General features: G+C 38.0%; 2 protein-coding genes and 1 long non-coding RNA gene across 3 annotated transcripts; 1 reads left to right on the top strand and 2 right to left on the bottom strand.

The window, feature by feature from the left end:
• Positions 1 to 3,076: 3,076 nt before the first annotated feature.
• LOC110692884 lies at positions 3,077 to 4,163 on the bottom strand. Its single transcript, XR_002505536.1, has 3 exons — positions 3,940 to 4,163; positions 3,431 to 3,488; positions 3,077 to 3,342 (listed from the first exon to the last, which is right to left on the bottom strand). It is a non-coding gene; the product is annotated as an uncharacterized LOC110692884 (long non-coding RNA).
• A 1,517-nt stretch (positions 4,164 to 5,680) lies between these two features.
• On the top strand, positions 5,681 to 6,413 carry LOC110692883. The gene has a single exon (XM_021869962.1). The coding sequence runs from the start codon at positions 5,786 to 5,788 to the stop codon at positions 6,263 to 6,265; it is 480 nt and encodes a 159-aa protein (XP_021725654.1). The 5' UTR covers positions 5,681 to 5,785; the 3' UTR covers positions 6,266 to 6,413.
• An 834-nt stretch (positions 6,414 to 7,247) lies between these two features.
• On the bottom strand, positions 7,248 to 13,605 carry LOC110692722 (wall-associated receptor kinase-like 14). The gene is made up of 3 exons (XM_021869766.1): positions 11,851 to 13,605; positions 9,500 to 9,553; positions 7,248 to 8,811 (listed from the first exon to the last, which is right to left on the bottom strand). The coding sequence occupies exons 1-3, from the start codon at positions 12,569 to 12,571 to the stop codon at positions 7,520 to 7,522; spliced, it is 2,067 nt and encodes a 688-aa protein (XP_021725458.1). The 5' UTR covers positions 12,572 to 13,605; the 3' UTR covers positions 7,248 to 7,519.
• Between the last annotated feature and the right edge of the window lie 1,012 nt (positions 13,606 to 14,617).

Genomic DNA, 14,617 nt, shown 5'->3' with positions numbered 1-14,617 from the left:
AAAAAGATGATGTCAAAAATAGTTTATGCGGAAAATTTTTTATTAGGAAATTGACATATGTCCCTTAATGAATCAACACATGAATATATATGCATTTCAAACTTTATAATTATAAAGTTTCTATGAATCAAAGATATTGTGTTTGTGTACATAATCATACCTTTTTTTTTTTGGGTGCAGAAGTGGGCAAAGACCCGGTACAAAAACTACTACCAATCAACTAATAAAACCAGGTGAAGGGAAGAGCCGCAATAGTTGGCAATCTTGTAAGTTTTTCGGCTTTGTCCTACATTATTGTTCAAACTTTTATATATTTATTACAACCTATAAGGGAAATTTACCCATCTGGTACTTTAAAAAAAATTGATCACATAGCCATTTTACAATGTTGAATATGAATTTTTTTAATGTTGGTTACATACATCCATAAAAGGCTATATAAAATCACTTTCCTAAGGATTCCACACCCATAATATTTTCCACGCGTACCATGTGTGTAAAGTCTGTAAACACATATGAAAAAGAAACAATAGCAAAAATCACCCACTCCCATCTACAGTCTAACAACAATGCTATTTGACTAATTAGAGAAAGAACCAAAAGCAATATACTTGTAGATTTCAGATAATGACAATTATATAGCAGAAACAAGAAACAATAATTCATAAAAGAGTTTGATTACAGTATCAAATGTTTCCTCAAAAAAATACTTCAAATATAATAAGACGTAATAAACTGATATGTAAGAGTATGATGATTGAACATGGGAAGTATCAACCATTTACCTTCGCATTAATGTATATAAGATCGATTAGAGGACTGTAGGAACTGGAGTTGGCCAGTATTGGAGCTCAAGTTTTGGCGTAGGCCAGCAGGACGACTCTAAAAAACTCGGAAGCAATGTACCCAAAGACTTCAAGACTTTGACCCCATATCGCACAAAAGCACCTCATCCTCACCAGTTACCAAAACACTTATTACTTGGGTGCATCCCTATCACACGACTTAAACACCATCTTGAATTTGATCCCTTGCCACAATACTCTATGAAAATCTTGCTTAGACGACAGCCTACCTCATTATTATTCTCCTTGAGTATTTGGTTGAGATCCAGCTCTACATTTGTCAATGATATTGCCCTACGCTTTCTTTCATTAGTCCTAGGGTAGTGTAACAAAGAATTGGAATCAAATTCAGAGGCGGACCGCTTTCTATCATTAGCCCTAGGACAGTACAACAAAGAATTGGAATCAAATTCAGGGATGGACCGCTTTCTATCCCTATCCCTATACATATCCTTATCTCCATCACTATCACAAATAGGGTAAAACGAAGAATCTAAGATTAAAATCATCGACCTTCACATTCTAAAAGGGCTTTTCCTAGATAAGGTAATGGTACAATTCTTGCATCAAGAATGCCACTTGAATTAGGAGTGACATCGAATGGATTGAACATTCCAAAATATGAAGCATAGCGAAGACAAACCATCCCCTTACAAAGCAAACCTAGAAAAGGCTCATCATATGAATCATAGGTACACACCCTCGGAGGCAACGACACTTTGAGATCAATATTTTTCCATTGGAAATTCTCAGAACAAAAAACAATCAAGTTGAAAATTTTGAAAGGATCATCCTCTTTTATATGGTACCCCTTGGGTATAGGATAAACAACCACAACCCTAAGGGTGCGTTTGGTTCGCTGGTTTCAGGAAAGGGAATGGGAATCATTCCCTTTCAACCTGTTTGTTTGCCACTTTTTCCCTCAATCATTCTCCCATTTCATTTTTCAAAATACCCCAAAACCCCTCTTCCCCATTCCCCACCCCCCCCCCACTTTCCCATTCCATTCCCCACCCACCCTAACCCTAACACTAACACCCATATACGTCGGTGGTGGTCGGACGGCGACTGTCGGCGAGCACCGGGGAGTGGTCGGGGAGGCTCGGCGAGCACCGGGGAGTGGTCGGCGATGTGGTGCTGTGGTGGAGGAGGGAGATCGAGCGTTGGGGAGGGGGGCTGGAGCATCGGGGAGGGAGTTCGAGGTGGTGCTGTGGTCGGTGGTGGTCAGCGACCGTCGGCGAGGGGGGCTGGAGGGTCGGCGAGGGGTCAGCGACCGTCGGCGAGGGGGGCGCGACTGTCGGCGAGGGGGGCGCGACTGTCGGCGAGGGGGGCGCGACTGTCGGCGAGGGGGGCGCGACTGTCGGCGAGGGAGTTCGAGCAACGGGGAGGGGGGCTGGAGCATCGGGGAGGGAGTTTGACGGTCGGCGATGGGGGCTGGATGGTCGGCGACGGTCGTCGACGGTCGGGGATGGGTCGACGACGGTCGGCGGAGGTCTGTGAGGGTTCGGCGGCGGTCGGAGCTGCGCTGTGGTGGTGGTGCTGTGGTGGAGGGAATGATTCCCTGGTTTTTGTAACAAACAACCTTCCAAATTTTCCACTTTGCCATTCCATTCCATTTCATTCCCTTTGTTCATTCCATTCCGATTCCCTTCTGTCAACCAAACGGCCCCTAAACCTATAATCGATACAACTTTCGTAGTCATTATAATAAGGATCTTCACACAACAAAGCACCCCAAGAGAGCTCGGGATCATGAGGCGAAGGAGTCAAGGGAAGAGCAACCCATTGTTTTGTTAGCGGATTGCATATATAATATTGCTTATGATTATTAAGATCTAAACATAATACTAAGTCCTTGAATGTCGCGACAACCTTAACCGGACAAGGAAGACAGTAGTTGAGATTATATTTAGGAGAACTAAATACCTTATGATTCAGGGAATTAGTCTCCATCGAGTTATCATCGGCATCATTAGGGGTGCTAATCGAACGAGTCGATCATAAGCTAGGAAATGCTCGACTCGTGATCGAAAACTATATCTCGTGCTCGACTCGTGATCGTTATTCTTTAAGCTTGTTAAATTAGTGCTCGACTCGTGATCGTGAGTCGTTTTTTTTTGTAGCTCGACTCGAGCTCGAAAATGCTCGTTACTCTCGTTAAGCTGCAAAGGCTCGAATCAGCTCATTAACTCAAAAAACTAGATTGCTCGGCTCGTCATCAGCTCGTCTAATTTAATTTTTCTGTTTTTTTAATTGTAACTTAACTATCTAATATTTTCATCTAATAAAAACTACTTATTTTTTGCATTTATAATTTTTTAAAAACTACCAAATAAAATCTAACAGAAAAATTGTACTACGTATTACAAATTCAAGTTCTTACACGACAAACAATTAGAACATCAAACAAAGTAACCAAAGAAAATGAATACAGGGAATCATTCTTTTCTTCACTTTGTCTTTGTTGCAAATTCTTCCTGCAATCTTCTCCAATATCCTACAAAAAAATAATATATTTCAAATCCAAATTAATAAATAATAAACTTATATATAAGATGTAAAAACTTAGATATTAAGTCCAATACCTCAGTATTAGGAAATTGGAAGAATGATTTCTTTTGGTTCTTCTTCTCCAAAGTTATTCTACAATCAAAATAATAGTATTAAGTTGAAATGATAGTACAACAAATTATTGTATTGATCTAATAACATATTTTATCATAATGAAATTAAAAATCAACAAAAGATAGTCAATGAGATTAGTGATTGTTTTATTTTGTGAATGAGTAGTGGTGGTGGTGGTGGTGGTCTGCAAAGTCACGAAATCACAAACCTAGGAAAAAGGAAATGATTCTGATTTCATAATATGCAAACACTAGAAACACCCAAATTAATTGGGTAAACGAATTTAATTTCCACACAAAATCAAACGCCCAATTAATTGTAAATTTTAGCTAAAAATCACCCAAATTAATCATCTAATTTCTCAAGAACATAAAAAATTGTCCAACTACATGAATAAATTTTATCAATAATCTAATAAAACTACAAGAACAACTACAGATCTACAAGAAAAGAGGGTAATAAAACGCACCTGCCATATATTAAAAGCTTGTTCTTTGTCAAAATTGTCGATCTTGATCTCTACTTCCTTCTTCAATAATAGAAAAGAGATTTGAGAAAATTTTGAAGGAGGGTTGAGTGCGTACAGTAGCGGCTAGATGGAGTAAGTGTCTAGGCCTTTAGGGTTTTTGTTTTTCTTTGTGAATGAGTAGTAGAAAGTTTGGAAACTACTACTAGTAATTAACTAATTACTGAGGAGTGAATTACATTTTTTTTTCTTTGTATATGCCACGTGATTTTACTTTTTATATAAATTTTTACATAATATTTTAATAATAAAATATTATCGAGTCGAGCTATGCCTTGCTTGATTCGTGCTCGTTTAGGTTTCGAGTCGAGTCGAGTTCGAGTCGAGCTTTGACCGAGTGTTGACCGAGTCAATCTCGAGTTGCTTGCGAGTTGCTCAACTCAATTAGCACCCCTAGACATCATCATTGGTTTTGAGTCGTATCGTAGAATAAAAGCCTAGAAAGGTCCATGGTAGCTTTTGTAAGGGGGGTTGTTGCTTTTTTTTGTGGTTAAGGAATTGAATCACAATTTAGGGTTGGATAGTAGAAATAACCAACGCTTGCATACAAATTTGCTTGTAATTATGGTTTCATAAGAGAAAAGTCTAACAAAAATCTCAATCAATAACTTGTCAACAAGATCATTGATTGTGGTTGGCTTTTTTTCCATGACGACCTCTACATCCATAATAGCATTGCACGTATATTGGGTTGGAAGAAGAGTAACGACAATTTTGGCTGGTGCTAATTTATTGTTTTCTAAGTACTTATAGATACAGATCAAAAGGAAATTAGGGTTTTCTTCCCTTTTCCTTTTTTTTTTTGTTTTTGTTTTTGTTTTTCTTTTTTTGAAATTATACTAGAGTAAGGAAATCAGGTAAGGTTCTTCGCATGAAAAAAAATAATAATAATAAAAAGGTAAGGTTAATGGGAGAGATTCTAGGAAGAAAAAATTGTTTTATTAATTTGGAAATTTTCCTCAATAAAAATGGAAATTTTGCAGAAAAAATAAATCACGTTATAAAATTGAGTTTCACAAATTTTTATATGTGGCTGGCAACATTGTGTGGCCGGGATTATCTATTCAGGGGTTAGTCGGTCGATTAGAGGTTACTTATTCAAGGGAACTAGGTCGGTCAGGGTTTACTTAGTCAAGGGTTACTCGGTCGATTAGATTTACTCTCACACAGAAAACGCGCTAACCGACTGAATAACCCCATAATAAGTAACCATTGACTGACTGAGTAACCCCTAAATAAATTTCCCCTGAATTAGTAACTCTAGTAAAAACGCGCTAACCGACTGAGTAACCCATAATAAGTAACCCTTAACCAACTAAGTAACTCCTAAATAAGTAACCTCTGAATATGTAACCCCAACCACACGGTAGCACCGAGTGAGTTTTATGGGAAAACACTTTATATTCCTTCTTTTTTTAAGCATGAGTTTTTAATATTGTGAAAAAAAAATTCTCTATCCGTTCCTTTATGTTCTTTTCATTTGGAATCGTGACAGTATTAACAAGATTAAATAATCTGTGGCAGCATTAATAAGATTAAATAATCTTTTGAATTACTCTAAATAGGTAAAATATAACGATCATATTAATTCTTATTTGATTCGTCCCAATAAAGTTATTATTAAAATATACTCGTAATACTTTTACACTACAAGACTAGTAGACATGGGCAAATGATATCCTCAACTTGAGGCAACTCAATACACTTTTAAACCACAAAAATTATTAGCCATTTCACTTTCCTTTCCACCAACACAACTCCACCAGAAGAAAATAAGGCAGGAAAAACCATGGCGTCCACAGCCTCATTCGTTCATCCCCATCAATTAGTCCGCAACTCTCTCACCACCACCACCACCACCACCCCACCACGCGCAACGGCGCATATACAATCAGCTAGCCGTAGAGGCTGCCTTATCTTCACCGCAACGACGGTGCTGACAGCAGTCAACTTGCCATCTGCCAATGCCAAGGACATTCCATTGTTCGGCCTGCGAAAGAAGCTGGAGAAAGCAGAGGAGAAGGCAGAGGAGATAGTCAAGGAAGGCTTCGAAACAGTCGAGAAAGGAATCGACACTGTCGAGTCAGGTATCGAATCAGCTGAGAAGGGAGTTGTAGCTGCTGAAAAAGGGATTGAAAGTGCAGCTGAGAGTGTGAGTTTTAGTGGGTTAGCTCAAGCTGGAGTAGTTGCTGGAGCTGAATTTTTAGGGGTACTAATTGCTACTTCTATTGTTAATGGCATTTTGGGTTCTCAGCCTCAAAAAACCTGATTTTTGTCAGTGTTAGTAAAATTCAGTACTGTAATACTACTTACTGTATGAGAGTTGTAAACTTGTAATGTTACTGCCAACATATTACAAACGGTATATCACTAATTTCAGCTACTTAAGTAATTGAATTTATTCGGATTCCATTTGATTTACTTTGATCATATTCGCTTGTGGTTGATAATGAGACAGATAGCAAACATCCCCATCAGATTAGCTGATGTGATTAAAGAATTTCTTTCAAACTGATACCTCAAGATTTCTTGCATATTCTGTATGAATTATGAAATAATTTGTTGACACTTTACGAGCTGCTTCAAGCTTATTTAAGTTTGGCCGGCCTGCTAAAACAGACCAAACCGACCAGAAATTCGGTATTCAATTTTACATACTGTACACAGTTTTACGACTAAAAGCCGGCTAAAAGGTATTCTGACCCGAACACTATCATAAATTAGACCAAAAGGTTTGACAATTTTGATATATGATCTTATAATTTGAAAGTAATTTGTAACAGGCCTAATAAACTACCTTATTGACAGACACAGATTTGCCTGAGGGCTAAAAATTTATACGTAAAGCCCTGCGCTTAGATCTTAGCATTGTAAACTAGGCCTTGTCCGGTAAGATAATAAGTGGCTACAGAACTTAAAATTCAGTATAAGAAGAAAATCACCGCCTGTGAGCCCTGTGACTTTCGGCAATACGGTCAGAATTATTTTGCCAAGATTAGAAGGAAAAAAAAAAAAACAGTGGCAGATCGGAGAATTCAGAATGAGAGTTTGTAAATTGATTATATAAATCAATTACATAAAAAGTAATGTAGTCTAGTGAGATTTACAATTAACTAGTAGAGACTATCAACTAATGCCCCAAATAAATAGTCCCCTGTTCTGCAGTTCGTAAGAGTTTTCACCCTTTAGAAAGAACCAGATATGGAAATCATTTATGCCATCATTATAAGCCAGCTCAAAGGGGACTTAAATTCCATAAAATAGATAACTTTAGGGCCAAAAATTGTGGTAGGATCATAAGATTGTAAGGGGACACAGTCGCACAGATAAATGATTTCTTGACATATACAGCAGACATCCTAAACTATAATGTGTAAACTTTGTTTAAATTGCTTCACAGTTCTACATATGTACCACCGCCTTGGGTGGACAATAAGAAGGAAAACAATACGGGCTATTAAAAACTTACTAGTTTATGCACATTGTACGATGACAGAGTCAAGATTACTTATTTTAGTCAGGCTTACTGAATTACATTACCCAACAAGCTGTTTGTTGAAGGTGAGCTTTGTTCACTAAACCAACCATCATGAACCGATACAGGTGAACTATCTTTTCCCTCCTCCAATGAAGCCAGATGATCTATACCTTTCTGTGGAACAACAACTCTCTGGCTTCCTACTACCCTCTTCATTGATAAACCACCGAATGATCTCTCGCTCCCATTAAATGGCGAGGAACAAGAAGATGCAACCGATGATGCCATGCACACATTCTCCTCCATAGAGGCCCACCCACTTTGCCTTATTTGCTCTAGTTCATGAGCAACTTCCATCATTGTTGGTCTCATATCTCTGTGATAGGCTAAACATCTAAAAGCAAGCTCTGCCACCTTGTGAACAGATGCAAGAGTCCAAGCATCCCTGTGCAGCTCAAGATATGGATCAATTATCTCATCAATGCGTCCTTTTCCTATCCTATCAACAGCAAGGGCAGCCAAATTGATCTCAGTATGAGGCCGACTAAAATCCACCACTTTCATTGCAGTTATAATCTCCACTAAAACTACCCCAAAACTGTAAACATCACTTTTGTCAGAAAGATGGTAGTTCTGATGGTATTGAGGATCAACATATCCTGGAGTCCCTTGAGGCGCAGTTGAAATATGCGATAATTCCATCATCCCCAGTCTAGAAAGACCAAAATCTGCAACCTTTGATTGATACTTGAAATCTAGGAGTATGTTGCTTGATTTTATGTCTCTGTGGTATATCGGAGGATGAATAGCAGAGTGAAGATAGGAAATTGCCTGGGCAGTTTCTGAAGCAATGGTAAGGCGTACTGTCCAAGGAAGGGCCTTTCCACTTTCTCTCTCTCTCTGCAGATGCTCAGAAAGAGTTCCATTGGGCATATATTCATACACAAGTATCTGTTCGCCACCCTCTATGCAGCAACCAAGAAGACGGACAAGGTTTGGATGACTGACAGAGGATAGGAGTTTAATCTCATTCATGACTTGCTCTATACTATCAGGATCCCGATGTTTGATCTTTTTGATAGCCACATAGTCATTGTCATGAAGTCTTCCAGCATAAACTGTACCATATGCACCAGTGCCTAACCTTTGCTTTTCAGAAAAGCCATTTGTGGCTCTCTCAATCTCCTTGTAAGGGTACAGAGGAACAGGAGTGTTGCCAGCAGCATCTGAAAGAAGATGCCTTGCACTTGTCCGACTTTTCTGATGAGCAGAACGATGCCGACAAAAGTAGCAAATACCAGCCAGGATTGCCATGGAAGCAGCACCAGCAGCAATGCCTTTTCAACATTGAAAAGATGCAACAAAATCAGAAATGCAGTTGTACATGATATGTTTCATTTTAATATATAAAAAAATAAAAACATGCTATATTGAAGTAAAAACTTCCCGAACAACACATGTAAGTGTCCCACATTGAGAAAAGAAAAGAGAGTTAAACACTTTATAAGACTAAGGGGTCACTCCTATTGCCATATGGTTTTGGGATAGAACCTCCTTTGGTCTTGTAAAGTGGACTCTCTTGGTGACGGGTGTGGCCTAGACTTGGATTTAACATGCTATCACTTGGCCACTTTAAAAGTGAATATGGAGAGACATAAAAAGATCAGGATGAATAGAAACAAGCACTGCATTGTGTGTGTGTAACACTGCATTGTGTGTTATGCCAAAGATATGTTGTAATAAAGCCTCACTGACTCACTGTAATACGAAGTCCACAAAATGACCAATAGAATGATCTGGCTAATGATTTTCTCTAAAAGACATACTAGTGCCGTAGTCCTTAAGCCTAAAGAGTATGTACTATGTAGATATTGGCAAAAGGTACAAATATGTCTGTACAAGAAAGATCAAGATTGTAGCAGATGCCCACAAATTTAACTATTCACTGTCAATGAAGCTGGAAAGACAAAAAGAGAGTAACATGATAACATAGACTATGTAAATGCCGATGTGTAGATGGAATACCTCCAATAAGAACAGGAATTTTAGTTCCATCTTTGTGAAGGACTGCAGCTGAATCTATTCAGAGACCAAAGAAAAGAACATCAGATAACACAACCAATTGAACGCGCACATATTAAGATGTAACAAACATAGACACATACTTCGGTAATATTTATCTTGAATTTCATGTTAGTAAAGGGAAAAAAATATGCCAATTTATCAAGGCCAAAGTGCCAAACTATAAAAGATATAAACCCAAAACCAACAATCTCAAGTCCAACTAATTATCAAAACATTTCCCCTTCGGAAAAGATAGAGTATGATTTTACAAATGAATTACAAGTAAGCAAATGTCATGAATAAGAATAATGACAGCATGTATGGTTTTTTTTTTTTTCCTTCATAAATTGGAATTGCCCGGGTCCGGGGAAGTGTCCCCCAAATTAAACCACTTATCAATCCAGGAGCCACTCTAACCTGATGAGGTTGAGGTTTCAGAAGCATTCACCGAATCCAATAATGACAGCATGGATATAAAGGGAAAAAAAACATACATTATAAGTATCTTGTAATTCACTGGGAATCCCATCCAGCAACCAATTTCTCATGCTATCTTGCTGCTCAAATCCCCATGAGTTAAATAAAAAAAACTTATTCTATTCAAACTGGATTGAGTTTTCTATTCCTTTTTACTTTCCAATTTCCATTAGACCAGCCCCTGCACTATCCTATGTTCACATAAAAAAAAACTGTCTCTCAGATAAAATGGTGTGCATTTTTTGTTTCCTTATTTCTCCACTACCTCAATAAATATTTTTACTTGAACAAGAAAGAGCCGGTCTTTAAGACAAGCTGCTAAGTGCTAACAGCCAACACAACCGAAAACGGTTGGGGCAATTGCAAGTGCAACAATTTTTCTAGATTTACAAACATGCACTCTCATTTAGACATTTAGTTACACATTATTGAAGGAACAAAATTGCGTGTATAGTTTTACCTGCCATGCCCCATTTGAATGTCTGACGCATTTTATATCTCATGTACTTTTTTTCCATCACAGCTCATTATCACATATGTGGTTTTAAATGATATGGAAATCAAGGAAAACACGTGCATTACCGATGCATTAATCAATACATCAACAGTTTCAGGCATTCTATGTAAATTACATACGAATGATTCATTCTGCCCCGCCCTTTATATGATCTTGTTCTAGTCATAAGTGACAGTTCAATTCTTCTCACTGCATACTCTAAATTACCCCTCGGTAACTAGATTATCAGCTCAAGTGATATTAACCAGAGTCCACAGTCAAACCCAAATAAATTTTTAACCCAATGATATTGTTTTTGACATTTCTTCACTTAAGAGTCCTGAAAATAACCCCTAAAAATTTGAACGTAACATATAAGAAAATTCTTGGGTCCCTACTCCAAACAAGTATGCCATGGACCATAAAAATTATTTGATTGCACCAGGGCTTTTTTTGCCACTACAAGACAACACAATCAAACTTAAACAGACTTTTGCACAAAGACTTCATGAGCTAGTATACATTGTTTAATGTTCAAAACCCATCCTCTTCATCCTAAGCAAACCAAACTGGCACTTAATTCATTTTCTATTATCCTATCTTTTTTTTGTTTTCCCTTGGATATGGCTGGAATACATTACACATCCGACGAAAAGTCAATAGAGGTGAAGTAGCCCACGGAACATAACTATAATAATATGTAATAACGATATCAAAATGTTTTCATATCTTAGGTTATAGTCAATGATAAAAGTACATGAATGAATCCCCACATTTTTGAACATTCATGGCTCTCTTTGACTATTCAAAATAAATCATTTGCTAATGTCAATCCCCAACAATATATTACAACGTATTAATCAATTAATTAAACAACTATACACCAAACCCGGTCCATGTGCTTTTAGTAACCCATCAACTTCGTAGAAATCACCTTCAAAGAAACTTTTCAATGGTTTCAATTACTACCATATCTTATGCATCTACAACTAATTATCATATCCTATTAGGCGGTCGACGCAAAATCCTCATTTTATTAATCTAACCTTGGTCAATTTTGTCCAATCCCTTCCTATGACTATAGCAATTCAGCTGCTCATTACCACTCAAAAAACACCCAACCTCATCAACTCGCAACACATAAAACAAAATCAATGGATAACCTAATTATACCTCCTCCGGTTCTTAATACTCGCAAAACTTCCACAACTTTTCACGCTTGTCAATACATCAATCATTATTATCAAAACAAATCATATGAAAACAATATAAATAACAATATTTAACAATAACCATGAAATGCGAATATAATATAAAGTTTATTAATATAACCACTAACCATTGCGGCAAGTGCAACCATCGCCGTTGACAAACCCATCACCGTAAAAACCAGGATTACACTGGCACCGGTACCCGGAAGCTCCAACTGTACTACAATTAGCGTTCCGATCACACCGGCACGTGCCGGTAAGCCACCAACTGACCTGAACAGCTTGAAACTCCAACCAAGCATCGGAACTACTATCTCCGGCGACAGAATTTTCGATAACAATCGACGAAAACAAAGATTGACAACCAGTATTACTAACATCCTCGTACCTTAAAATCCCACCTCCTCCAATCGGGTGTTCAGCAGCATAACAACTCATATTCTCTCTCCTCTTTTCACACTGATTAAACCTACCCTCAATCAAAATCGCCGGAATTACACACCCATTTAAAGGCGTACTGCAGTTTTGTAGAAGCAACCCATTTTGAGCAGTTAAAGCGTAGTTTCTTCCAAATAATTGCTGGGTTTGATTCATCGGACGACTGCAATTTGGAGAGAGATTAAGTAGAATAGAATTCCATGTTAAATTTCTGATATCAAAACCCTTGAACTCCATTTTCCCGTCGGATTTACAATCCAATTGAAACTCGCAATCATGAGAGAATCCAAATGGGTAATTTACTGTTTTACCATGGCATGATCTGCTGCAATTTAAAGAATTTTCGATCGATTTTGCTAATGGAAAACAAAAACCCAGAAAAATTATCAGTCTATAAAGCAACAACATCATCTAAATCTTCGTCTTCAACTCTATATTGTTCAAATTTTGGGTTCTTCAGAGAAATATGGAATGATAAATATTCGATACTTTCGAGTGACGGAGAAGTAAAAGCGCTTGTAAGAAGCCGTTGAGAAGATCAACTACAACATTAAATTCAGCTCCGTAGAAATTTCTGTGAGTGTATTTAATGGAAAGAGGGAATTTAAAGCAATTGAATCAATGGCTGCAACTACCAATTTTTTGCAGAGTAAGAATCAACGAAGTTGTAGAAGTGAGAATATTGTTTTTTTAAAGTATTAATTAATATTGTAACTGGGATTTTTCTGTAATTTGTGGATGATTATTGGGGGAAACTGGAAATGATATTGATGATAGAAAGGAAAAGGTAAAGAGGAAAAAAAAAAAAGGAGAGAAAAGAAAAGTAAGACCGTCTGTTTGACGCAGAGTGGGGACGCGGGATTAGGGGTGATTGGATACGTAATAAAGGAGTAGAGAAATCAGAAATGTGGTTTTGGTTGGCTATGTCTTGATTTACAAATTTACCCCTATTACATTTTTTTTTCCTAAATAAATTCAAAGATATTTTGTAAAACAGATCACCGAACTTATCATCCGTTTTTTTCGAAATTAAAAAATAATCCCCTTAGAGTTAAAACCAGTAGATATCACTACATTACTCTTATTCTGGTCAGTTTTCCAACTTAAAAGCCCACATAATGTTCAAAATTAAATTAAAAAAAAACTCAAACCCATCCTTGCCATCTCCCTTCCCCGTCTCCGTTTCTGGCACCCCCTCCCTGTTGCCGGCCCCCCTCCCTTCCCCCTCAAGACTCAGTGGCGGACTTGGGCTTAGACCTGGTGGGTCAAGTGACTCACCAGGCCCAAAAAAAATTTTTAAGTTATTTTAAAAAAAAAAAAAAAAAAATTAAAATCAGTTTTCCCCAAAAAACCAAACACGAATTCAGTTCAAGACTTCAAGCCCTAGCCTTCTTCTCTTCGCGACTTCGCCTCATCTCCATTCTTCAGTTCGCCTCTTCGCTTCGTCCCAGCCAGGCAGCCAGGAAGCCACCGTTCTCTTCGCCTAATCGCCTGGTGGTCGGACGTCGGTGGTCGTGGACTCCGTCCTCTTCGTGGCTTCTCGCATAGTCGCATAATCCAACATTCGAATCTCTACTACTTCTTCCCTCTCACTTTCTCTCTCCTTACATTTCAGCAGCTATGGTGCAAGGCTGGAAATGGAGCAGGAGAAGGTCTCACTTACCTCTTATTTCTCTTATCTTTATGCTTTTAATTACTGTTACTGTTCTTTTCAACGAGTTCAGAATTCACGAGTATCAACCCCAAGATCATAACCTTCATCTTCAAAATACCCAGAATTCATCTCCATGTTTGTTGTGTATAATCACTAATTTTCTTCAATTTCTTGCTTTTTTAGTGGTGAATTTTTGTGGGTTTGTTGAAATTCTATGTTTTGAGTGATGGGTTTGTTGAATTTGTTAAAATGGTGGCTGAATTTTGGTGGGTTTCTTGTGTTTTGTAGTGTTGGATAACTTGTGTTTGTGTTTATGTTTTGCCCTAAAGGTGAATTTTTCTGAATTGGGTGTTGCAGTTGCGTCGGATGGATTCACTACATGTAGCTCTACTGTAGAGTACAATGGAGGAGAAGTGGGGTGGTTGTATTTTGTACTGTTTGAATATTTGGATGTATTTTTTAGTACTATTATTTGGTTGTTTGGTAAAAAAAAAAATTTACATATTTGATTATCGATTGTGACTCACCAGTCGGAAAATCCTGGGTCCGCCACTGTCAAGACTAGATACCTGATGAAGATGAGTCGTCGGCGGTGATTGTTCCGGTGTAAATCGACAGGAAATGAGACAATTCAGATGATTCTGGGGTGAAGAGTGGTGGTGAACATTCTAGGACACCTAAAAATCTAGGGTTATGAGGAGAGAGAAAGCGGGAAACATCAGGGACAAAATTGGAGGGGGCTTGGTGGTCGGGGTTTCGCGAGCAGGGGTGGGCTTGGTGGGGTTCGCTAGCAGGGGGGTAGT

Source organism: Chenopodium quinoa, unplaced genomic scaffold (genome assembly GCF_001683475.1).
Source record: "Chenopodium quinoa cultivar QQ74 unplaced genomic scaffold, ASM168347v1, whole genome shotgun sequence".
Taxonomy (NCBI): domain Eukaryota; kingdom Viridiplantae; phylum Streptophyta; class Magnoliopsida; order Caryophyllales; family Amaranthaceae; genus Chenopodium; species Chenopodium quinoa.
The sequence above is the reverse complement of the archived record's forward strand: the minus strand, read 5'-3'. Positions and strand labels throughout refer to the sequence as shown.